This window comes from Dermacentor silvarum, chromosome 7 (genome assembly GCF_013339745.2).
Source record: "Dermacentor silvarum isolate Dsil-2018 chromosome 7, BIME_Dsil_1.4, whole genome shotgun sequence".
Taxonomy (NCBI): Eukaryota; Metazoa; Arthropoda; class Arachnida; order Ixodida; family Ixodidae; genus Dermacentor; species Dermacentor silvarum.
This window is the reverse complement of record NC_051160.1, coordinates 9,955,412-9,982,298: the sequence shown is the minus strand read 5'-3', so window position 1 is coordinate 9,982,298 and position 26,887 is coordinate 9,955,412. Positions and strand designations below refer to the sequence as shown.

The following is a 26,887-nucleotide window of genomic DNA, read 5'->3' as shown; positions in this document are numbered from 1 at the left end:
TCATTGCTTTTCTGTCTGTTCACTGACGGGCAAGATAGACTGACTGACTGGCTTATTGATTCGTTTGTTCGTCCATTGATTCATTTATCGGTTGACTGTTCTGTTGACATGCTGAAAGAAACTCGATCAACCGACTGATTGATTGATTGAAACTTCTTACATATTGACTGATCAATTTACACGAACCGAAGCCACACCTAGACAAAGAAAAACGACGTTTCCAAGGCCTCCCGGTCGATTTTGACCCCCAGCTTCTTTAGCGAGCACCCAAACCTAAGTATAGACGGGCGTTTCGGCATTCTGTGCCTTGCCAAAGCACCCGCGACCTCGTGCTCAACTGCAGAACCCATAGCCCCTGCGCGCACCGTAGGTCGACTGCAATACCGTTTAAGGAATGCGACTGGTGCGGTTCGGTGGTGCTCGAATTAACCTAAAAAGCATGCTTTCGAGTTCGAACTAAACCGGTTTTTCTTCCATATCATAAGTGATTTCTCGCTGGGACTCTCAGTGCGTTCGATCGAATTAAGCTAAAAGTGGAATAAAGAGAGTAGAATTAACGGGAATCGACTTTATTGCAGTAACCAAGTGTATTCTACTTTGCTGCAGGCGTGAAGTTTGGGGGCGGCGTAATCGTGAACGCGTTGTTTTTTAAGTTGCCCTTTCTTTTTTTTTTTTTTTTCTTTTTTTTGCAAGAACATGACACGTAAGTGTCACAAGCTGTCGCTACCACCGCTGTTGCTGCCGCAAACCTCTCCGGTAACCCGGTAAACCGCACACTGTAAGAAGTTTGCAGACACGCTAAAACTCTCGATTAGCTCTGTGTCCTCTATGGCTAAACTCTGCGTGACAAGATTATACATATACGCCGCCATTGCGGCAATGCAGCTGAAACTCTAATAGAAACTTTTAAAGCTTGCGCCTTGTTCCTGGTTATACCAGATTTTGAACTGCAACAATAACGCTCGCAGCGACATCTTGTGACGCTTCGTTCAACCGCAACACATTATAGATGTTTTCGTGTTACATGGGTGTTTGTCTCGTACAAAAATAAGACAAGGGCTGCATGTTAACGATTATGTCGCTACAGACGCCTTATACCAGGAGCTGAGTAGGATGTGACAGGTTACTGCACTACTAGAGCTCAGTGTCCTATTTACTCTGTGCCACCAGGTGGCACCATCATCACGGCCCCTCACGTTTACGTATCCGGTATTCCGTAAAGGGCACTATGTTTGCTGACAAGCTAACACACTTTGATAGAGAGTTCTAGCTTGTCGGATCGGTAAGCTTGTTACCGTTTACGGATTACCGGCTTACCGGAATCATGGACGGCAGTAGCAAAGCTTGTAGCGACACCTTGGACGCTTTGTCGAACTACAATGCGTTTAAAAATCTCGTGTGTCGTTTGAATGTTCTTGTCGATGGGACACCATAAAAGAACTGCAAGTTAACAATTATGATGCTACCAACGCTTTATACCAGCAGTTAAGCGGGATATGGCAGTAAGTCACTGCAGTATTACTTTTGCATGCTGACTGGTTAAACTCTGCATCACAAGATCTCGCTATCAGCGTTGTTGCAGCCGCACCACTCCCCTGTAAACCGGTATTCCGCAAAGTGCAATGTATTTATTCGGACAAGCTAACAAAACTGTAATATCTTGTATTCTTTCCTTTGTTTTGTTAATAAATGTCGCTTCCGGGCCCTTACCTTGGCTGTTGGACGCCGATGTTGATAGTTAATCTACGTTCTCTCCATTCCCCTCCTTATCCTTACTTTCGTCCGCTCCTACTATTTTCATGGAATTAACTCTAAATTATTGTCTGAATCACTATCTTCACTAACTCCACCTTCCGTTATATGTTTACCCCCCCCCCCCCCCCTAACGCCAACGTGGGAGACTTTATGAGAGCATGAAGAGGCCCTAACGCCTGAAGAGGCCCTGACGCCATGAAGCCTTATTCAACCTATGTAACGCCGGACGGTACCGCTCGGATGTGAAAGGCGTTCTACATCCACTCCGTTTGGTCGAAGACAACGCGTGGATGGTGGATGGTGCGCGCTGTCCACTGCGTATACTCCCCCTCAGCGAAAAAAAAAAAAAATAGGGATGCAAAAACAAAGCAAGGACGGGAATCTAAGACCACTCGTTGTTCTCCTGATTGCCAAGTGGGGGCGCTCCCTCACCCTCCACCTGCACTCCTCTATAGATTTTCTTCCTTTTTTTTTTCTTTGTCTTTCGTTCGCGTTTCGGTCACTTTCTACCTCCGCATTTGTGGACAAACCGTCGTACCTCCGCTCTCTCTGGGTCCGCGCTCACCCGTAATAGCAGGGCCGCGTGCGCATAAGAACAGCGCACGGAGAGCTGCATGAGGGAGGCTCAGTGCGTGCATTGTCTGGATTGCAGCATCGGCCGCGCGGCTAACGCGGTTGCCCGCTCCCACAAGGGACAGCGTCCATCGGCAGGCCACAATACTTGCCCACACAAATACTTGGTACGACAGAAACAGCGCGTGAATAAATAAGACATCCCCTCTACCACTTACCCTTATACTTATCACGTCCACTACGAAGTTAGACCAGACGTGTGCAACGTGCTCGGCAGACTGGACAGTCGGCCGTTGTCAGGGCCGAAGGGTCAGTGCTCACAAAGGAAACTCTCGCCGATGGCTATGAATGTGCTCCTTTAGTCCTTGTATTCTGTGCGCATTCGTGATACCAGTTGGAGAGTAAAAAAAAAAAAAAAAAAAAAAACAATCCCCGTGTATCACTGTCGTGAAGCAGCGGGAACACTGAAACGCACGAAACATAGACGGCTGCTGCAAGCAGCCCTTGTAGCGACATATTGTGACAGAGCTGCTGTGTTTGTTAAATGCAACGTATTAGACACATTTGTGTGAGTGTGTGTGTGTGTGTGTGTGTGTGTGTGTGTGTGTGTGTGTGTGTGTGTGTGTGTGTGTGTGTGTGTGTGTGTGTGTGTGTGTGTGTGTGTGTGTGTGTGTGTGTGTGTGTGTGTGTGTGTGTGTGTGTGTGTACACGTTTCTCGCCGACGGTAAAATGAGCCACCATGGTTGTACAAAGCGTCACGAAATTTCACTACCAGAGTTGCTACTCTGTGCTGCGTTAATTAATTTTACAGGGTTGTTCGGTAAAGATTGGCGCTGATGCTCTGAAAGCTTTATTAACAGCAAAGATGTTCTAGAAAATCGTAAAAAGTGGCGCCTGCTGTCGGAAAACCTCGCCGAGCTATGACGTCACTGCGTTGCCTAGCAACCACCTCGCGGAGCGGCGTGTGCCTCGCTCCTCTCCGTGCCGTGCACATGTTGCCTTGACATGGGACGTTAAGGAAAGGAAATGAGAGCATGTGTGCGGCGTGCGCAATGCTCGGGAGAGGGAAAGACAATCGGAGCGAGAGAGAAACAAATTGTAGCAGCACCAACGAGGCAACGCGCAGAGCTGCTGCCGACGCCACCCGCGTTGCCTAGCCGCGCATGTGCCGAAGAAGTAGCGATGACGTCACCTCACGTTGCCTAGCAACCGCCGGCGCAGGTGCGCGCTCGCTTCGCCAGACGCAGACACGGCTCCTGCCTGCTTGCCTGCATTTGTGGCATGCCAGGAACGCTGTCGCTCGTAGGCGCCGACGCGTTCAGCGCTAGTCACGCAAAATGTCGCGAAAAGGAAGGTACCTCCGCAAATGATCGCTCGAGAATACCTTCCCTACATGCGTAGTTAAGTTAAACCAAGTGAAGAACTAGCAGTAGCCGCCAGCTGCAGTGAGACTTGAGGATTGACACTTTCGCTGTGCCTGAGCTTTGCACGATCGAGTGCAAACTTGCCCGCTTTTTTTCTGAACGTGGGTTTCCAGACTTCGAGAAATGCATGTAACATTTCGTGTAAACTTCATTGTCGATAACGCCATGCTTTTGTCTATATTTTGAAAACTCATGAACAAACGTGTTTGCTTTTTCTTTGTGCGCATAAAAGTTATCTTACAGAGTTGCGCAATTTTGGTCTCCAACTTGTTTAAATCATGTTTGTTAGTCTATATGCTTGTCTTTGAGTGGTAATACTTGCTATATTCTGTTGTATAACTTGTACAGTTTCATTCACTATGTTCATTTTCTCGCCCGTCCAGCTTGGTCTTCGGACTGCAGTATGTACTAAAAAAAAAAAAAGGGGGACCCAAGTACTACCTCTTGAGCAGCTGCTTGATGATGATAAAAATGTATTTATTGTAGGATGGCTCGAAGGCCTATTATGTGGAATAGGAAGGGGAGAGGGAAGGAGAAATTAGAGCCGTCCTAGAAGCTGCTTGTCCTTGGCGAAACCCAAGAGCGAGTCCAGAATGGCCCTGTCGGAATCCGCCAAACCAGTTGCCGGCCTAATCCACTCCTCGTAGGACTACACTTGCACCGCCCTCAGGTGGTGGTCCCGCTGCTTAGCGTAGCGCTGGCACTCCCAAAACAGATGGGCTGCGGATGGTCGCGTGGCCACGCCGCAGTCAGGACACCTGTGCGGCTCCTGGGGTGCTTCTTCGTCCTCAGAGGCTGTCGAGGGGCCAGGTTCCTGCGACGGAAGGGAGTCAGGAGAAGGGAAAGGAGGGCGTCTCTCCCTGCGTGGCCGGTACTGCCGCCACCGCTCCAGCACGTCCGGTGTGAGGGCTGCTTAAGACAGTGACTGCTTTCCATGGCATCGCCGACTCCATGAATCGAGTCTTCCTTCTTCGGTCAATTTTATTATTATTAATATTTGCTCCGGTACGTACCCACACTTTGTGGTATCGCGCGCAATGCCCGCCTTTATACACAAGGTGAAGTTGTGTTATCACACATCGCACCCGAAGGCATCGCGATGATTCTGCCACACACGGGGCGCCTAACGTGTCACCGAAATCTCGGGGCACGAGCGTTCCTGGATTCCGCTTCCAATGGATTGGATTGCGGCCGGCGGCCGCGGGATTCGAACCTGCGAGCTTGCGTTTGAACGGCAACAGAACGCCACCGTCGTGGCCGAGGCGAATTATATAATACTGAGCGCGCCGACGAGACTGGAGAAATGCGACGCCGTTCGAAACCGACATCCAGGCGACAAAACAGACGAGTCGGAGAGGTGTAACGTTCATACACCTTTCGCATCGAACGCATAACACCCGCAGAGTACGTTAGTTTGAAAAAGAAGAAAGAATTTTAATAGAGGAGAGGGGAAAAAAAAAGAGAGCGACACATCACAGAAAGAGCTTAGGATTCCCAACAGCGGCGCGTTTAAAGCATACAGAGGCGCTATACACGTGTGTCTAATGTGCTCATCTCCACTTTCCTTTGTCCGTCTGCTCGGAATGCCGAGCAGACGACAAAGAAAAACAAGAAAATAAGGAACAGGAAACTGTTGAAGCTGGCAGCCTCGCCTGCTCCTGCACCGTGCCGCTCGGGTCTCTTCAAACTCAAGAACGTGGCGGCGTGGATGATGCTGGCGCGCTCCGGGAGTCCATTAAGCCGCATAGCGTTGTGGCGTAATGTGTGTTATATGCGCGCGTCGTTTCTCCATGTCGGCCTCTTTTCCTCTGCGCGTCCTCCCTTTTGTGTTTCTTGCGAACACGTTACCTTTATGCAGCGGTTCGTTGTACCCCCAGCACCAGAGGAGAGGCGCATGCATATGTACACGGAGGTCTTCACCTTTCAGATGTACTTTGTTTTTTTTTTGTTTTTTCTTTTCTTTTCTGTTTCGCATCTCTGTAATGACAGGCCGCGCAGGCTCAGTAGATATGGCGCACTGCCACAAGGTGCTGCATTCCGATGCAACTGGAATGTTTATACAGAGTGCTTTTTTGTAATTATTTTTTTTATTTTTTAGACTATAGTACATTTATATGAAAGGCTATGAGCGTAGCGAATGCGGCGTTTTCGTCTATAGAGGAGGCTGCTGGGACATACGTCCCTCTAATAAGTGGATTTGATAAGGCTGAATAACAAGATTTTGTTAATTAACGGTTCTTTTATTAAAGCCGCGTGTGTAGTTGTTTAAATGGTAAATGTGTAGGCAGTCAGGCGTTAATGCACCCACATCTTTTTGGAGCTTAGAAATCTCACATAATTCGATATATTCATCATGGAATTTCGGCGCTCAACCCAGACAATATCGAATATGACTCGGGCGGTACAAGAGTTTGAGTTTTATGTTCTTCTTTTTAGGAAACTAAGTTGAAATCAAATTAGTAACTGAAAATTGTTAAATCACAAGTTAACTGCTACACGTATACATTATACAGTTTATTAAGTAAATATTACAGTGAACAAATATGCATGGTAATACCTAAAAATCAGGAAAAAAATACTCGGCAAGAAGCCCACTGAGTATACGCGCCAAATCCCGCAGAACAAGATATGTAAAAGGATTCGCTTTGATAAAGCAATTATGCACTCGAAGGCGTATATTTGTTGAACTGATGATATTCGGGTATACCGTTAGTTGTTTCACTGCGTAATTCTGAAGGGAGCAGAGGCGATAACCAGTGCATCCATATAGGGATAGTACAGATGGATATATGAAACCGACTCCTTGTATGAACGATGCCATTTGTGTAAGCTACTCGGCAAGACAACACAAGCGGCAGTAACCAGGGTTAGAAGTCCTGGTGTGTTCAAGCTTCGCTTTAAAGAGACACTTAAGAGAAACACTAAATCAGTTTAGACTGACAAATTGTTCTTCTAAAACTGCATTCTCGTTAATTTCGCGATAATACGTTAATTATTAGAAGAGAAACTGAAGGTCAAAGTTTAATTTTTCTGAATTTCGCGCCAGAAACCCTGCACTGGCACGTCAGTGTCACGTCATGGATTCTAAAGTGTTTTTTTTTTTTTTTCGTATCTGGGCTGCGCGTTGCCTCAGTAAACGTTCTCCGAAATCGCCATGTTCATTATTTGCATCTTTTAGAACACAATGCGGTCTATTTTTTGCCGGTAAACAATCAACTAGGCCCTAGCAGACGCGGTGAAAATTCATGACGTCACGGCGATCTGGTGCGAGAACTTCAACGCGGCGTCTCCACCTGCCTTTCCTTTCTTTGCGCCTTTTCTGGCTTGTCAAGCCTCTCGTCGTTGTAAGAGTGGTATCTATAGTATTAGAGAGCTTTAGCGAGTCCGGTATCCCGGTATCGTTTGAGGATTACCGGGTTAGCGATGTGGGTAAACGAGAGCGGCATATAGGTACGCGCCTAGAGCGGCAGGATCGGTGACGCCACCTGATGGCGCATAGCTCGACCAGACAAACACGGAGCTATTATTGCAGTTACCGGGTGTGCTCTACTTCGCTGCTGCAGTGTGTAAATTTGAAGGCAGCAGCGTGATCCCGAACACGTCGCGTTTTCAAATATTTTTTTCCGACAAGAACACTCAAGGAACACGACGTCTCATTGTGGTCAGACGAAGCGTCACAAGTCGCTACCAGCGTCCGCTAACATTGTGCAAACGCCACTGTGTATACCGGTATACCGGACACGCTAAAACGCTCTACCGTAGAACTCTCTTTCTCTATCGTAATTTACTAACACCGCGTAAGCAACAGTGATTTTGACGTCACCGCTTTCTTCACACGCCAGCCTTGGCAATGGAAATTTCTGGCCAGGTAGCATGACGTCATAGATCGGAGTGCGCGCAGGCCTGTGCTATCTAGGTGGTGTTGGTTCTACCCACTCTTCTCGCTCAAGTAATTCGATGGTCACGTAACAGTGTATAAAGTCGCACGGCAGAGCCGAGTTCGCGTGTGTCGGGAGCATAAGCCATGCACGTACTACGCACGATCACGCAACGCTTTCGCTGCTGCTACGCCGCCGTCACTGAAAGTCGACCGGAAGGAACTCTTAACTACGTTCGTGCGCAGAGCACGCAAAACTTAGCAGTGCGTGTTACCGGGCTTGACCGAATTCAGATACCGTACCTTACAGGCTATACAGCCCGCAGACTAACCGTGTAGTGGAAGTTCAGTAAAACAGAAAGGACGCGATAAACGAATGATTATTGTGGCGACGCCACCATGAAATTCATGCGCGTGACGTAATGAATTTGACCTGACGTCATCATGTTCCGGGGCCCAGTTAGTCGCCTTATCGATGGGAAAAAGCTCGCTGTAACTGAACCTGTCAAATTTTACGAATGTTCAATTCTCCGCCCAACAACGGCCTCAACAGTGCGAAAAATGCAGTCGTATTCGTGACCCCCACAGGGTACGTTAAAGGCTCGGCAGGCTACGGCGCGAAATACAAATACAGTGAGTTTTGGTATCCATTTGCCACAGACTGACCTTCCCATTCTGCCGAATAAATGCCAATAATGTTTTGAAACGTTACTCTTAGAGTCAGTCAACTCTTTAAAACTAGCGCGGTGCGGCAGATAACGCAGCCAAAATTTCAGAATAGTCAACTCATAAACACTTAACTATAAGATGCGTGCGGTCGCACAGATAGAAAGATAAGACGGACTCATCAGGGAAACGGTGCCAGCGTAAACAACCCAACAGCTGCAGCGCAGCGTGACTTCTTTGTCTCGTCCCGTCCACAAATTAACTGGACTCCCTCGACTCTACGCCGAGTGCGGACTACAGACGTGAAAAGACGGTACGTACCAGACATTAAGCCGAAGCACTATACAGCCCCGAGAAAGCCCCAGGCCAGGAAATGCGAACGTAAATCAAGACAGGTGCACTGCTCCCGTCTCTCCGCATATAATAGTTTCCTCCGCCGCCGCTGCATGCTGAGCTTTGTATTTTTTGGCAAATGTGAGCTCAAAATTTTGCAACACCGCGTGTGTTGCGTCGACGGGGTTGCCCGGGCTTTCGCCTTCGTTAGCCGCTGTCGCCGGCAGCCGCGCCACACACGCGACGTTTCGGTTCGGAGAGCAGAGACGGCGATTTGGCGCTAATGGGGCATCGCGGTGAGGCCCGTCTCGCGCAGACAGCGCCCCCTACATCATTTCCCTCGCCCTCTTTTCATCCGGTGCGCTGCATAAAAAAAAAAAAAAAGAAAGAAGCAGAAGAAGAAGCCAGATGAAGAGATTATCACTCCCCGCTGCTGTGCTGCTATCTATCCAAGAAACCATGACAGCGCGGTGAATGAAGTGACATGAAAGCTATATACCGGCGTGGCACGAACGCGCCTCATTAGATTCCTACCGGTGATTACCGCTCCTCTGCTTGATTACTAGAGGAGACGTACTTGCTAGTGTTCCTTGCACAGGCGTTCGCTTGTCGGACGCCAACGTGGCCGCTGTTTCGCGAAAGAAACTGCAAAAATGTAATTACATTGCTAGGATATGAATCTGAAGCTATATAGATCTATATATACTGCTGTATTACTTGAGATGGAAATAGATTCAGACATAGCTTGCCTCGAGCCGTGTAGGTGCGCGCACCGCGATGCTCCATTTCGAATGAAGTGGAATACAATAAAGCGGTTTAAACAGTTTTTTTTTTTTTTTTCGTTTCATGGTGACTTACCAAGACTAAATGGTAAGTTTGTCTGTTTCGCTAATGTAAAAGCATACTTACTAATACAACTTAGCTGCATACTGATACTGAAACTGGGCCAGTATTTTGTAGCGATGCGTTATTCTATACTGGTCTTATCGTCCACCGCTCACGGCCGGCTGATCCCGTTGATAACGTGAGCGGACCGTCGCTCTGACCACTGACGAAGCGCGAAAAGGCATTAGCATCGAAAAGTCATCGCTAGAAAATACCAGCCTTGATCACGGCTTTTGGAGAAAAAAATTCATTGATATATAAGGGCGCCGTCGATAGATACTTCGCACAGGCCGTTCGAAGTCATCTGGGAAACCCGTCAGAATGGCTATCACGCTTATCGCATAGAAACATGCTCAACACCGTGTCACTCGGTCGGACCAAAAATAAAAAAAAAGAACGAAAGAAAAGAAAAAAAAAAACGTATGCACATCTTCGCACGGCACGAGATTATCGGAGTATGTAAGCGTGAACTATACGCGATATGGAAAATGCAGCGTGCACACTCTGTGGAGAGCACGAGATATCACATTTGCACGGAGGTGTGTGTTATCACGTGACAGTACGAAGCCGAGGATCGGAGTGAGAGCACGCGCGTGCCCCAGACAGAGTGATAAGCGTCGAGTGCAGAAACAGTGGAGATGGTATGCAAATATACCGTATTTGTACGAATATAACGCCTGATTTTTTAAATGCGACGCATTTCTTGGCGAACATTTGCCACTTTGAGAGTAGCTATCCATCTAGCCGCCTACATCTTGGTGCTCTCATGGTCGTTTCGTCAACTTGGTGCGTACCAAAATTGGCATAGTATGACAAGAGTGTATGACGAACATAAATGATAGATGATGACATGCGTATCATGTAGGTCATGAAACAGACGCCTACGTCTTGGTGCTTTCATGGTCGTTTCGTTAACATGATAGGCTCCCAGCGCACTGCTTCGCATAACAACCCGCAGGACGTGGGATCTGGCAGCTTTTTTTTTTTTTTTTTTTTTTTTTTTTTTTTGCAACATTTGCGGCCTCGGAACGTGCCTCGCGTAATGCTCTGGTTCGTGACACAAATATAACACGGATTTTTTTCCCCTCTTTATTAATTTTTTCTGGCGTTTCAAACTGCAGTGAGCTAAACCGCTATAGGCACCACCGCGACCGCTACCGGTCGCGTACGGAGACGTGTTCGAACACGCCCAGTCGAACACGGCAAAGCCGCCATGGGCCCTTCCGAAGTGCTGCCAGTTAAATAACCCTGGTGGCATGAAGGACAACGCCGTTCTTGCCGACAGTAAACAAAGACGTTAGCAATGACAACGAGTAAACTGCACATGAACTCGTCTTTTCGCTGTGTTTTGTGACAGCAGTTCGCATGCAGTAATCACCAATAAAGCGTCCTGCGGGCATCCGCTTTTATGCGTCGTTTCCTGTTTCCTCTAAGGCATCACTTTTTATTTATTCAAAATACCCCAAAAAGCCCTCCAAAAGAGGGTATTTAGCGGTGCTATAATCCCAATAGTACATGTATTTTTCTGAGAAACCGAAAGTACCCCCTCGCGTTACATTCGCGGTCGCGTTTACGCGCAAATATACCGTAAAATGCCCCACTTGCTCGCGATGTGTTAGCGCCCTGAGAGCGCGGGAAATGAGGCCTCTTCTGTTATCAGTCGTCAATGTATTATTATTATTTTCGGTAGTATTTGCACACACTGCAGAACATTGCAGACATATATCTGTGGAATGAATGAATAAACGAATGAATTACGAAAATACCTGAAACAGGCAATCTTAGTCGTTTAAATCGCAATAACTATAAAAAAAATTATGGGGTTTTACGTGCCAAAACCAGTTCTGATTATGAGGCACGCCGTAGTGGGGGACTCCGGAAATTTAGACCACCTGGGGTTCTTTAACGTGCACCTAAATCTAAGTACACGGGTGTTATCTCATTTCGCCCCCATCGAAATGCGGCCGCCGTGGCCGGGATTCGATCCCGCGACCTCGTGCTCAGCAGCCCAACACCATAGCGCCTGAGCAACCACGGCGGGTGTAATAACTATCAACCCTAACTATCTACACTAGGAGTGGCACACACACCCTGTGGGCCATGAACGAGATAAGCGAAATATATAAAAAAAATATAAGAAAGTCAAACCCGTTAGATATCAAGCGCTATACCATTAAGGGGTCTGTTTGCTTTAGCGATACCTATGAGCCGAGATTAAAGGTGCAGTTTATATGTCGGATGGATATATATATATATATATATATATATATATATATATATATATACCCTGCAACATACTGCCCGACGGAAAAAAATTAAAACACGGTGCAAGATACTATTATAAAATCTACAGTGTTGGGCCGTCAGAGGGCTGACGATCGAACACCATAGCTCCTAGATCGTATCTCGCACTATTTATTTTTTTTCGTGGTACAGCTTGGTTAACTTGACCGGCGATGGGGAGGGATGAGGGGGAAGTGGAGCTGGGCAGGCCGCATACTAACACAAAAATTACGGAACAGGGCACGTGCCCTCCCCCTTCCTCCTGGCTAAGAGGCTATTGGGCCAAGGATACGACGTCAAAAGGAGTGAGAGTTGATACAAACGCCGAGAGATAAAAATACAGACTCGAGGAACGGAGTCCCCGCTTCGCGCCTTCCCCATCCGGAACATTGAAAGCCTTCATCCGGAACCTCTCGGGAAGTGTAACAACAGGTATCCGCGAGCGCAAGCGCGATGCCAGGCCTAAAGTCCCTTCATCAGCTTACGCTCGGCGTAGTAGTAGTAGTATGGAGCGGCTTTAGTTAGGCCCTTCCCGGCTTCCTCGTAGCGCACGAGGATCCCTCACCGCATCTACCAGTGCCACGCTGTCTCCTTCCGGCTGCTTTCTCGCAGCAGAGCCCCCAACCCCGTTTCAAGCAACCGTTTACTTTTCTTCGCAAAAGCAGACCCCTACAGGCGCCACACTACGCAGTAGACGTTCGCTTGGTCGAAGCCGCTCACGGGAGCCGTATGTTCAAAGGAACACGTGAATGCCGGCAACAATGCAACGGCGTCCCTTTGCCCCTTCTCCCCACCCTTCTCTACATTGCTTTTCTTGTACTACAACCTCGGCGCCCCCGTCGAACTGATCGCGCTCCCGTGGCGGATGCGGGTTTCTTCAATGGGGACGACCTGCCGACGAACCGGACGTACTGTGTGAAAGACCGCGCCTCACTAACACGCATTTCTCCCTTTTGTTTGCCTCTTTTTTATTTTATTGCGATAGCAATTATATGGACACTCAAAAGCAGATTTCTGCCGTCGGCGTCGCCGTCGCCGTGAGGTTCCGTATGACGTCAATCGAGATGAAATCGTCGCCGCGCGCCGCCGAACGCTGTATGTGCGAGTGAAAGGGCGCGAGGGACGCGCTCTTTCACGGCGAGTGAACGCACGGCGGAGAACAAACGCGCGTTCTGCGCCGTGCTTCCTTAAGGGCTGCAGAAGTAGGCGTCTCTTTCCTCCTTTACAATCATCATATATGTAGAGCAAACGCGCCTTCTTTCGACGCGCGAGAGGCCATGGGGGAGGGGGGGGAGGGATGGGAGACGACGTTTAGCTGCGGCACCAAATGCCTATTTATATCAGAGGCTCCGGCAACAGTCACCAACGCCGCAGGCATTTTGAGCGAACGCGGGAAAAACGCCGACGGCGTCGACAACAGTTCTGCGCGTTGCCGGTGCTGCTGCATGTCCAAATTTATACAGCTGATAAAGCTAATATCATTACTCCGTATAGCTCTCTACAAATTTGCTATCGCAATTGATGCTTCGCCTTTCAGGTGAAACTGCGACAACTTTTTTAGTTTATTTCTTCCTCCCTGCTTCACTACCTCCCTGCTTTGACCATTTAAGGCAACGACTATTCACAAACACGGAAAATAGTCTTTAAAAAAAAAAAGGACGCAGTTTCGCCTGATAGGCGAAGCATCGATTGCGACAGCTAACTAGTGGACAGCTATAGGAAGTAAGGATAGCAGTTTTATCGGCCGTATACACTTGTAAACATAGGCAGACTAATTGAATTTAGCATGGTGTCGAGCGCGCACCAGCGAACGTGAACGCATCTCGCTCGATGACCGCAGAAACTGGCTGTCAAAACGCTGGAGTGAGTCAGCGCGGCAGCAACAGCGAGCGAAGCCGTCGCTCGCATCAACGCGATCCTCAGCCGCGAAAACACAGGGAGGGCGGACTCTGCCCCGCCGCAGATGGCTTTCAAGATACAGCCGCGCGGGCGGGCGCTCGCGCAGCAGAACTCGCCCGTGGACTTTATACGGAACCTCACGGCGACGGCAGAAATTCGCCTAGTGTCCATATAATTGCTGTGGCAATAAGAAAAAAAAACCCACAGAAAAAGATTAAAGTAACTGAAGTATGTAACGCGAGCGACAGTTGAGCATAGCTGCGTCTGCTGCACGTGGCCTCCGAGATAGCAGCGGCATGCTGCATTGTGTAGATACCGCGGCCGCCACAGGGTGCCGCGACAATCGCTCTCGTCGGTGAGATGTTCAACTAGTGGGCAGCGCCTTGCCCTCTTGCCATCCCCCCTGCGTAGCTTGCAGCGCGTTAGTGAAGACGAAAGGATAGGGAAAGCCACGCATCGGTACGATAACTACCCTTAACTTGCTCTACTTATATTTGAAAGATTCGAAAGAATTTTGTGGCAGAAAATTTGTAGGTGGCGTCTTTCGATAGTGAGGTCATTCTATGATTAGTTAGAAAAGTGTTTCAGGGCTCCTTTAGAATAATGAGGTTGGTGGCATCCGCCAAGACCCCTTTTCAACGGGGATGTTCCAAATGTCGATCCAGTGCGAATACAACAGGGCCCACACTGAACCCTTTGCTTCTGTGCTCGGCGGCATCCTGCTTTAGCATGCTGAAACGGGCCAAAGCAGAACTATGAGTTGGTTAATGCCAGTGCCACAAGGGCACAAGAAATTACTAACTGCTCAATGTATTAAAGTCTAATGGTATTTGCACCTTTCCACACCGATATACCGAATGGCAGTGGTGTTAGCCAGTAAAGAGGGGGGGGGCACACTGGCATACCTGCCAAACTGTCAACATCAAAATTCGTAAACATTCTGCGGAAAAGTCAAGAGGTTGGGGGGAGATGAAAGCAATCATAAACGGTGCCTTGAGTGCACTCTTTTTATGGGATACACATATACGCACCTTATCAACAATGATTAATCTTTCAACTGACAAGCAACACAATTTCTGGATCACAATTACGTTTTCAGCGACTTTGTTGTTTCTGATTTCGCCTGCTTCAGGAACCTCTGCAAATAAACTTGCTTGAAGCAAGTACCCCTTTAGTACATGGCGACTAGTGCTGCCACAAGAAGGGTGACACAGATACGATCACTGTTTCTGTCTTGTAGGCATTTTCTTTTTGTCCTCTTGTGCCTCCCGATACTTTGACACTTCTAAATGCAGCATTCTTAAAACCATAGAACGAGCTTAAATTTGCAAACTCTACGAAGAATTCGTAGAATTGGCAGGTATGCACTGGGCAAAAGCCCCCATGCGCGCATGTTTCCCATGCTAATATTTCCAATTTATTGTTAGTCAAATTGTGCCAGAGTTACTGAAATTGCGGTGATTATTTTTAATTTATTGTTATTCCAAATGTGCCAGAAGTGCTGAAATTGTGCTTAAATAATCATTACTTACTTTATACAGACTATATGGCAGTATGTGTCTATCTTTCGGTGGTAACAGTTCATGGTAAAACTAGCACGCACAAACAACGAATGACACAGGGAAGTTTAGAAACGCTTGTCTGTAAACTACCTCTGTCCTTCGTTCATTGAGTATGCTAGTTTTGCCATGAATGGTAACCAACTCGCCCAGCTTTCAGTTCTTCTGGTACTAGTTCATTAGAATCGCACAAAAGAATGCTAGAAAAAGGAACCACCCAGACTCACCCAAGGCCACCTGGGCCCGCGAGCGCATTGTCCAAGCTGCAAGGGCACCACTCCAAAAAGAAGTGCCTTTGACTCGAGACACACAAGGGCTGCTTGTGTCGTGTCTGCACTTTCCCCGTGTTTTGAATTAGTGGTGAATCTTCCCTCGGAAAGTCAGTGTGTGTCTCAAGAAACATTTTGTTATCGTTCCTTTGCTGCTCACTTGCTGTGCTTCAATCCTTAACATTTGGTATTTTTGAGTGGCTGCCAAAGTAAAGTGCCCATGCTCAACCTTTACTCAGCATCACCACAGAACCACAGCAGGCCCCGATTGAGTGAACATCACCAGAGACGTATGTGCCGTCTACTAGTACAGGCAAGCACAATAGACAAATAGCCTGCAACTAGAGCTGTTTACAGCTCTAGTTAAATTAATAGGGACTAGTTAAATAGAGTAGTGGTACCCTATAGTCCACTAAGTGCACCTTGTGCACTTTTCAAATGGTATACTAACACATTTACAGTCAAATTACTCGGAACCCTTTACTTGTTTAGACAAAGACTGGAACATTTCCCTAGTGAATGAAAATGCACTAAGTGTGCAGAATTACCTGGTACATAATTTACATTGCCTTCTATAGCTTGAAAACCGAGCCAATCAAAAGTGAGACATTCGCTGGAGCAACACACGCTGCTTGCTGAACAGCAAATGTAAAGCAGTACTTCGCTTAGATTAACGTTTACACCAACCCCTGCTAAGCAGGCAGTTTTATTTTCACTCCCGCCGAGACCAAAGCACAATGTGTGATCGTCAAGCAAAAATGAAGTGAAATGCGCTTGAAAATGACCACGTAACAGTATGGTACTTTTGTCCACCAACTTAAGGACATTCTATGGAACTCACACAACATGCAAGTAAGTCAACCAATCTAAAGAAACTAAAACCTCTGAGCAGAGGAGTTTATTCAATACAGTCATCGATGGAAAGAAATCTATCTCAACAAGTATCTAAATCAACGTAAGAAAAAAAAATCAGGCATTATTGTACCTGAATGGAAATGCAACAGCACGACATGCCATCAATACGAGACAGTAGCCAGCTACAATGTACAACATGAACAGTGGATTCATTGCCATGAGGTGAAGCCAAGGCCGCATGTGTTGTTCACCGGTTAGGCTCTGAATCTGCACTAGAGATGCTTGCCCTGTCTCTGGCTTCCCCGGCAGTTCCTACAGCTGCGGCCAGGGCCTGCTTTTCCAAGAAGTCGGCCTCAAGCAGGTGCCTGAGCTCTTCTTGCGTCAAGGCCTGCTTTTCAGGGAACAGCCTCCTCTGCAAAGGGAGCGGTATGTGCTTGTTGGTACATCATGAACAATATTTTAAATAAAATAAGCAGACTTTGCTATTTCTGTGGCTGTGAACTCATTTACTGCGATGGCAGCTGCTCCCACAAATTTCTGTGAACACACTAGAGTTTCAACACCTCTTGCTGGGCTGGTAAGGTCATACTTATTACGCTGTATCGAGATGTGAAACAAAGCGAATTGAGACCTGGAACCAACTAGCCGAGCAACAAGTGTCGCTGGATTACATTTCTTCTGTAATGGGCTCTGCTTTCTGTTCAGACGCTCTTTCCTGCCCTGGTTTTACTTCGCATCTTATTATACTGTAACACTTTCGTAATGTGTTACCTGCCAACCTGTGAAATTTAAAATTTGCAAGAATCTTGCGGAGATGATAAAGGAAGGGAACAGCATGCATTCTTTTGAAGACAATATCTTCCTTGGCGAGTAACCGCCACTTTTCTATATTGGGTATGTCCGTTGTTAGCCTCTAGGAACTTTTGTGGGCCGATCCCAAACATCGCACAGTCTAAAAAATGATGATGATGCGACCATATATTCTGACAGCCGTGTTGATGAAGACTATGGTAATTACGAGGATGATACCAATGATGATCAAGCCATTTACCTGCCCAGGAAGACAGTGTCTTTCATAAACTTCAACTAGCTTGTCCTGAGCGAGCACTCTTTGCGAGATGTGTATGCGCTTTATTAATGGTGATTGAGCTTTACACACAGCACATAAGCAGCAGCAAACATAGAGCAGCAAATATTGACAAGATCATAGTTTCTGCGACATAGCTGTCATCGATTTCGCCTGCTCTAGGAACTGTACTGAATAAACTTGCTCAAACCAAGTAGCCTTGTGGCAAGTGGGGTCTTTACGCCGACACAAGAAGACGGTGCAAGTACCATCAATTATTTTTTTGCACAAGATACCTTGGCAGCACCAGGCACTTTGCAATATAAACAAGCAACTTCAAATATTTGGTACAGCCGTTTCCACACCAATGCTGCAATTCCTCGCACAACAGGCTGTCATCTGTGGATTAGCAGACAAATGTCGAACAGCTGGCCAAGCACCATGCAGTTTGTTTACAAAAATCTCCGGCAGTTTTGACTTCAAAACACACTGGTCAATTCAGCCTCATACTACTTTTTGTTGGCACACTATCGTATTTACTCGATTGTAATGCACTCTTGATTTTAACATGCACCCCTGTTTTACACTTAAATAAATTATTATGTGATGTACTTTATTGGTCAATTAACAGATTTTCATAGTTAGAGAAAGAGAGCAATGGCAATTTGTTGTCACATTAGAAAAGAAAACTTGTATTCGAGTTATATTAGACGAGCATCGGTCATCATTGCTGTCAGAGGCTTACTTATCACTATCAACCACCCAGAGCATCTCATCTTTGGTGTTTCCCATGGCATCTGAAATTTATCACCTTTGTTTAACACCTTGAGGACCATGGCAACCAAACTACTACGTATAAAATCTGCTAAAGCCCCACAAACTTACTCAACAGGCATGATGCTACTGGTGCTTCTACAGCTCCAGAAATTACAGAAATTTATAATGCTGCTAGCAACAGCTTGTCATAATTGCAGTTTTTGTGCTATACTAGAAGTCAAATGCACATATAGTTTTTTTAGTAAATATACAGAAAAATGTGTGCATTAGAATCAAGTAAATAGATAGTAAAGCTGCTACTCATACATTTGTATCAAAGTTTTGTTCCAATTTTTAGTTCCACACGTAAAACTACTTTCTTTTTAACTATGAAAGCGTCACAAAGTAGAACTGAAAGTAATCTTTTACCAGAAGCATGACAAATTCTAGCTCCTCACCTCGAGATAAGTCGCATGAACAGGCGCATCGCCGTAATCGTCGCTTGGCAAATATGCCGCAACTTCTGGTGCAGATGGCACCGGATCTGATGCGATCAGACGACCTGTGTGGTCGTGACGCGCTTCTCCCAGCACTGCAAGCATTTCTCGCGCCGTCACATCTCTGGTCCGACCCTTCAGTCTGGCCAGCTTGGACTCTGAAACAAGTGCACCAAGATGTGAACACCATGAAATAAATAAACCACAGTTTACTACTTCATTCATAGGCATTTGACATAAGAAGAATATGAAATGCGGATTCTGCGAAAATGTGGTTCACTTGCTGCTCATTCTCGAATACAATTTTGTGAAAGCAGCCAGAGGTACCATTTTAGTTTAATGCAACGCGGCCCAGCTTTAATGATATCAGCATTCGTTGGATACATCCCACACTTTCTGGAATCAATTTATAGCCATATCTAACCATTTTCCTTTCACGCCACTTGGGCCACTGGATATGTGCCGCTCTTCATGATAATCATCATATATAAAACATATCACCAATTACACACCTGTGTTAAGATCACCAATTACACACCTGTGATAAGATAGATTTCCAATTGCATTAACATCACCAATCATCTCCAAAAGAAGGAAATGCCACCAATTTTTTTTTTCTTCACTGTAGTCATATTGTGCAGACAAAGCTGACGGTGATCATTATTAATCTTTCGCAGGGCTTCGCATGCCTCCCAAAGTTGAATTCTGATAGCAAATCGACCACTTGCAGATCCACTTACGCACACGCATGCACACACAGCGAGAGAGAAGGCAAACATTGTTTCTGTGGCTTCACGCCCGATCTGCTACTGCCTCAAACCACCAACTCGCCCAACAATGCATTTTGCTTTCGAATTCTGAAGTAGTACTTCCAAAGTCTCTGGCAAACCCCATAAAATGCCCCATGACAGGATTCACAACAACATACTCATTTCTGTGCCTTAACATCCGACTAAAAAATCCAGCAAGACGTATTTCAGGACGTAATCAGCAGGACACCATAGCAAGTGGGCATATCACACAATGTGAATATACCAGTCGATACCTATCTCCCGATGAATGTCCACATTAATGCGATTAGCACTGAAGCAATCTAGTCACGCACCATGTTGCCAAATTCTTCGCTTCAGTGTAGGCGACTCCTTCAATTTCCTGCTACCAACGCCATCTTCACTTTACCATGCTCAACGCTCCTCGCGTGCTCTGGTCCCATTCTGTTCACTACTTTCTCCTCACTCGGCTGCTTGTGATGCCAACTTTCTCACTTCTCAATAGCCGACTTGAATTTTTTGTTGCTGAATTCTTAACTTCTTGCCTCTTGTTTTGCTTGTCTCTCCGGGCACCTACCCAGTGGGGCCATACTCATTATGGAAGATTGGCCAAGAGTGTTCACATACCTAGCAAATGTCACATGCCAAGATGCATGCATATATATACCTAATGGCCCCAGTTGTCCGTTCTTGCGCATACCCCGTCACCCAAGTTGGCGTGAAAGAGGTTAGATACGGATACCACACCAAAACGTGGGTGAAGTTCCCAAAGGAATGCTAATCGTATTAACAAATCTACTGCAGACTATAAGCAACGTAAGCGCCTATGCCACCTCCCACCGTTTCCACCAACGTTGTGTTGGGCGCGTGGAAACAAACAAAAAGAAAAAAGAATGTCTGTACCACAAATACATGCTGTGGTGATTGAAATCGAAAATGATCCCTTGATAGCGATCGCGCAATCCGATCAATCAAACCGTTGCTACATCGAGCGCAAGCATAGTATGCACGCCGACGTGACCCGACGCACCATGCACGCTTCAACTGTTCAAAGCTGTCGTACCTAGAGCAGCCACATAGTGTTCCGTGTCCGCAAGCGCTGGACTGAAGTTGTCCTCGAAAGTTTGTTCAGAGCTGTTGGCAGCGCTGGTACTGGTAGAGCCCCACGGTTCTGACGCTGACGCCATGCTCGCAAACGAAACCTGCAAGCCGGATAGAAGAAAAAAAGATGATAAAAAGTGCCGCCGGTTACGCCATCTGCCGGTGCAGATGCTCACTACTATCCATTCAAAACAAGCGCACCACTGCAAATGTGGCTGCTCAAGAAGTTATAGTAACCACGCAACGTAAGACCAACTGATCACACTGATTTTTACAGATTTAACACACTCACCAACGCCTTCCACGTTGGCAACGGCGCAACGGACAAATCGCTCCTACTGGCTCCCAGCTTTCTTCGCGTTACGCTCTATGCACATCTGAAAGTTTCGAACTGCTTCTTGACACTTGCGCCAGTCGCGGTGCTCGGCCATACACTCCTGTAATAAGGTACAAATTATAATGAACAACGCGTCTAACATAAACGTAGATATAAAATGCCCGGTGAATGCTAACGACCGGCATGACCGCTGCCACGATGAAAGTTAACTGAAAAGAAAAATTTACGTTTACATTACTAACCTGAACAGCATAATGGAGATCAATACAGCCCGTTTTCTTCAACATCTCTTCAACCGGATCGACAACGCTGTCCTCAGACGACGGTTTTTTTGAGTAATCATGCTTGAAGTTTTGCGTTGATGAAGAAGCCATGGGCGCTGCCATCAGGAAATAAAATCGCGATGCGGCGACGATTTTTCCTCGGAGCCTCTTGATTGCTTTGATGCTTTTCCGAACCTTCACTAATACGTTATAAAATTTTTAGAGGTTTTATTCAACTAATGAGAGCTATAAAATATTTATTGTTACAGCTTCGTTATTTAAAACTATGTTTATGCTGCATCATTGTTGATCACATGGTTGCACAGATCGACCGCCGCGACATCAAGCGTCGAGCGGCCGATCTGACCCCTTTTGCTGTCAAGATGGCGTCGAGCAGGGACAGGCGGCATACCGCCGAGACGGAATCCGCCGTAGATTATGTCCAAGTGGACGGCCTGGTCGTGCTCAAAATCATCAAGCACTGCAGCGAAGAGGCCGGAGGACTCCTGGACGTGGCCCAGGGCGTCCTGCTGGGCCTCATCAACTCTAACTTCGTCGAGATCACCAACTGCTTCCCCATCCCACCGCGCCATGCCGAGGAAGAAGAGGCCGACGACTTGGAGTACCAGATGGAAATGATGCGCCAGATGCGTCACGTTAACGTGGACCACCTACACGTCGGCTGGTACCAGAGCTCCAACTTCGGCAGCTACTCGAACCGCACTCTACTCGAGTCCCAGTTCGGCTACCAGACCAACATCACCGAGTCCGTGGTCCTCATCTACGACCCGATCCGTACCACCAAGGGATTCCTCTCGTTGCGCGCGTTCCGGCTGAGTCAGCCCGCGATGAAGCTGCTGGCCAGTAACGACTTCGGCGCTGAGCAGTTCAAGAACGCGCGTTGTTCCTTCGAGAACATGTTCGAGGAGATTCCCGTGGTGATACGCAACTCTCACCTCATCAACATTCTGCTCTGCGAAATGAGCGAGTCGACGCCCGTCGACGTCGGCAAGCAGCTGCTGGACATGAGCACGGCGTTTGTTTTCGAAAAGAACCTGCAGGCTATGATGATGTGCGTCGACGCACTCAACCAGGAGACAAACAAGTTCATCAACTACCAGCGCCAGGTGAGACGACGTCAGCATGGTCCATTCATAGCGAATCACGTGGGTCATGGCGGAATGCTAGCCGCGCTGGAGTCTATTCTCCCGGCAGCCGGGAGAATTTCTGAAACTAATTTCTCCCGACACTCACCCCCTATTGGCTCTCGGAAGTCACGTGACAAAGTGCCGGGAAAAACTGCCTGTGGGTGTGCATGAGAGCCTGCAGGTGTGCCCTAACCTAACCTAGCTAGCCTAACCTAACCTTCCGAGAGCCAATAGGAGGCGAGTGCCGGCAGAAGTTCGTTTCAGAAATTCTCCCGGCTGCCGGGAGAATAGACACTGCCATAATTTGAACCCCCTTCAGGGCGCCAGTTAATTCTGTCCACTTCAAATTCTTTAGTTTCACCCCATTTATTGCATCTTAAAATCATGAAAAGCGTGAAACTATAGAACGGATCAAGAATTTTCCAATTCTTTGGCGAGTTTTTCTTCGAAGTTCACAGAATGTGGACTCCATGCTAGAACCCACTACGTGAATGTCAGGTTTGAGTACGTGAAATATTTCGTGCCCATCACACTTGGAAAGAAGCTTTTTAGCTGCTTGAAAAGTATGCACGATTTTAAAAATTTTGAAAAACAAAGAAGTGAACACGCTACATGAAAAACAGGCACCGGGAGGAAAACTACAGCAGTCTCCCTTTCCGCTTGTTTTACGAAAACACTTTAGACGTATTATTCGAATTTGTAGCACAGGTCCAATGGGAAGTTAAAAGATGTGTGCGACATGTTTTAAAGATCATTACTTTCATCATGCTTTTTTGCATGCTGGCATGCACCAAAATAGTACATCATGCTCTTGCTTTTGATTCATTACCTTTGCATGCACATTTGCGCACACGTCATCTGAAAAGGAAGTCAAGTCACTCTGAAGCACTGCTTCGCTTAACAAGATTGCTTGCGTCCTGAGCAGGTATGCCTAGCTCGCCAAGAAATGTTGTGAATGTAGGTCGACTGACAGAAGCCCTTTTAAGCCACAAATGTTTGGTAGCAAGGAAGCGTGAAATTTTCACTATCAAGGTCAAGTGAGGCACCAACTCTCTAAACAAAACAAAAATGCTGTCATGCCCTTTTAGCCCACCTTTAACAGTGGTAGGCTGGGTGTTATGCTACTTGTCACCCTGAGGGCTGGAGGCGTTACGTTTTTAGCCCTGTGTGACATAGTGTGCCCTTCCAGAGTTTCACATAGCTTTCCGGAAAACCCACCTCCTACCCATTATGGAGTACTGTAAAGCGTCTTAAGATGACATCATGTCGCGGTTGCAGAGCTGCGATATCATTGATGCATGCACTAAAATGCGTCCAACGGCATAATCCTCTGAGAACAGGATACCACTGAATTTTGGCAGCGTGATTTCTGTCGGGCACAATGTGTTATGCTGTGAACATTTGTTCTTTTGCTTTCTCACTTTTGCTGCCAGATAGTTCGTACTTTTCTCAGGTTAAGTGCTGTTTGCTCTCTAAAGAAACATTGTTACTCAGCCTTGTTTGTGCGTTCACAACACATCATTGGCCTTGTTCCTCTGTTCTTCATAGCTGTCACATAATCTAATCAATATTTCCATTAGGGATAATGTTATTAAATTTTCATCTGTGTCATGGGCACCACACTAAAACCTGAAGGCACAAGCATGACTGACTTTGCCCTGTATAGCCATCTGGCATGCAAATATATTTGAGGACAAAAAAAAGATTGACGGCATCGTCGAAGCTTTTGTTTGTAGCTGTCTTCTCATTGTCTCTTTTCAAGCTCTAGCTGGCTATGAATGAACAAAAGTCATTTTATGCAACCTTGCCCATGTGCAATAAGTTTAACGATTGGTAAAGTAAAGGCGATATCACATTTTAACGTGGTAGGTCACCTTAGTATACAGTTTGTACACAGTCTTGTGTCAATGTGTTTTGACCCGGTAGCAACTGCACATGCATGCCACAGTATAGGCACAACGTTAATTTGGTGAGTAGTCTCTCACAAGCAGTGTGGCAAGATGAAATGCTGTCATATGCTTGCATCTTTTTGTCGTAACTGGTGTGGCTGGCCTTTCCACTTCCATTGCTTCAGGCTGTTGAGAACGGAATGTAGCTGCAAGTCAACTAATGTTGTAATGGTGCCAAGGATAAATTGAGAGAGAGATAGATGATGTGCATTGTACTGGTGACAGCCTGTTATGGGACGTCCGTAGGAGTGGAAAAGTCCGCCATTGCTCCCAGATTCTCGCACATTTGCTCTTGTTTGATGCAAGGAATTCTCAGAGTCTTCTATTAATGTGATTAGCATTCTTTGCCTACTTTAGGCACTTTGAGTCAGTCTAGCCTCTTACGCTGCTGTCGTGGTCGTTTCGTTAACTGGACATAATTCAGGATATGCGTTACATGAATTACATGGCATGCATGTCATGCCATGAGATAATCATCATCAAAGTGCGAGAGAGGAGCCCAGCATCATTCACACCTCATATGTGTCGCTGTTGCCAATACTGCATTGATTCAGTGCTGATCACATTGTTGTCGACAGTCATTGAGAGATGTGTCCTGCCAAATATTTTTACTCTATCCCTCAGGTGATGCGCCAGCAGCAGCAGAAGCAGCAGTACATCCAGAAGCGGGCCCAGGAGAACAGTGCGCGTGCCCAGAAGGGCGAACCCCCACTGCCGGACGAGGACATCAACAAGCTGTTCAAGCCCATCCCAACACCATCTCGCCTCGAGTCGGTGCTCCACTGCGGCCAGGTCAACTCGTACTGCCAGCAGGTGGCGCAGTTTTCCACCCAGAACCTGGGCAAGCTGTTCATGGCCGAAGCCCTACAGCTGGAGAGCAAGCCGTCGGGAGTGCTCCCGTAAGGCGCGCACGGGCTGGAGGGGGGGCCCCGCTTAAAAAATGCGTTCCTCCGGGCCGGGCTAGGGGTTTTATCGTGCCGAGCTTTTCCTCTCTTTGTCGAAGCTGCCAGGTAAACACATGCCGTGTCTAAACTCTGGGCATGCGGAAAATGTGGAAGACCGACCTCAATGGCTCAGAATTGGCTCAGCTCATTTCCCTTTCCCTCTTCAAGCCTCATTGAGGCAAGCACTCATTCTCGTATCAAACTCTCTTGCTTTTAACAACTAAAGGCGAGAGAATTCTTGCCATCTAATTGCTAATGGCAACATTGCAAAGGTAAAGCTCTTGTCTTCAAGATATGCATGAAATCGGAAGTAACCTCAGTTGCAACGCTAGCACCTCTACTGTCTATCGTCTTGTTTCTTTGACGCAACTTCTGCTTACGCTTTCTACCAAACCAGGGCAGGAATTAACGTATTTCTTTTTTATTAATTTTGTTGCGTGCTTGGTTCATATGTTGCATGCAGTTTTATTTTGTTTTTGCTTGAACGCAACTTGTGTCTCTCTTATCACTTAGGAAACAATCTTAAATAACGCCTTTTCTATTTTTCCTGCTTAGGTTAAGTTGCATGTCGAATTTGATGCCTTGGTTGCAATTTTGTGCCTTCACTATCCTCCTAACGCTTACTTTGCAAACTTCTTTTTTTATGGCAGATAACATGTTGTGTCTGTCCTTACTCAACGCTGTATATAAATTTAGAGACAACTGCGCGGATGTTGTGAAAAGTTGTCCTGACAGCCATTTTGTCGCTTCCATGGCGCGTTGCAGCAGACGGTCATGCCAGTATTTGCACTTCGACACTCCGCACGAGACCTCTAGGAATAAAAGACCATTTTTCTGACGATGCCTCATCTTGTGCTTAATTCGCAAGCCCTACAAAATGCATTGCGATGCTTGGGTGTTGACTCATTCACAGGGATACCAACACATATTCTGAAGCTGTAGAAACTATACCACTTCTCACATGTGAAAGTGTGCCAAGTATGAAGTTGGCCTTTTGTGCATAGGCTAGGGGAAGGTGACAAGGGACGAAACGAATAGGTAGCACAAGTTGGAACCTCAGTAGGAATGCAATCATTCCTGATATGATACTAGATGAAGGTGCGCGCATGACATGTTGTGACGGCAGTAGACATCTGTAGGTGAAGCTCCTTCCTCGACACCAGCGCTCAGTTTTTGCCTTGGCTGGAGAATTCCATTTGACACAAAGTGTGTGTTTTCGCCACACTGCTGTGGGACCATGTTCTTGCTGTATGTAGACGGTATTGTTTGTGATGGCTGCAGCTTTGATGGTTTTGAGCATCGCAAATTACAGTTGTATTGATGACCGTCATTACAGCGATTGAAACACAAATGGGCTGGCATCGCTGGTTAAAATCTACGACGTTTCAAAGAAACGGTATGAGAAAAGCAGACGACATTTTAACTCTATTGTTGCTGTCCAGAGCCACAGCAGAGCTGGAACGCAAGAACAATGCTTGCGTTTCAGTACGGCTGTGCTGATGTGTGGGTGATGCCGGAGACACGTCGGAACGCTCCGCCCGTTTAGTCGTGGCCATCGAGCCTAAACAGCATGAGCTACATGTTTGTTTCGCAAGCCCCATGGTCTAAATGCATGCGACACTCATTTGCATGACGACTCCACCTGCAGCAAAAAAGTTAAACGCGCAGATGTGCTTAC

The 26,887-nt window shown here is 46.8% G+C and overlaps 2 protein-coding genes across 3 annotated transcripts; one reads left to right on the top strand and one right to left on the bottom strand.

The window, feature by feature from the left end:
• Positions 1-16,390: 16,390 nt before the first annotated feature.
• On the bottom strand, positions 16,391-21,002 carry LOC119457535 (coiled-coil domain-containing protein 32). 2 transcript variants are annotated; one of them, XM_049670160.1, is made up of 4 exons: positions 20,865-21,002; positions 20,531-20,669; positions 18,659-18,855; positions 16,391-16,790 (listed from the first exon to the last, which is right to left on the bottom strand). In XM_049670160.1, the coding sequence occupies exons 2-4, from the start codon at positions 20,652-20,654 to the stop codon at positions 16,626-16,628; spliced, it is 486 nt and encodes a 161-aa protein (XP_049526117.1). In that variant the 5' UTR covers positions 20,655-20,669; positions 20,865-21,002; the 3' UTR covers positions 16,391-16,625. The 2 variants fall into 2 exon arrangements, with proteins under 2 accessions (XP_049526117.1, XP_037575064.1); XM_037719136.2 differs by having other exon boundaries at positions 20,861-20,999.
• Positions 21,003-21,528: 526 nt separating this feature from the next.
• LOC119457534 (eukaryotic translation initiation factor 3 subunit H) lies at positions 21,529-26,047 on the top strand. Its single transcript, XM_049670158.1, has 2 exons — positions 21,529-22,295; positions 24,890-26,047. The coding sequence occupies exons 1-2, from the start codon at positions 21,552-21,554 to the stop codon at positions 25,166-25,168; spliced, it is 1,023 nt and encodes a 340-aa protein (XP_049526115.1). The 5' UTR covers positions 21,529-21,551; the 3' UTR covers positions 25,169-26,047.
• Positions 26,048-26,887: the final 840 nt, after the last annotated feature.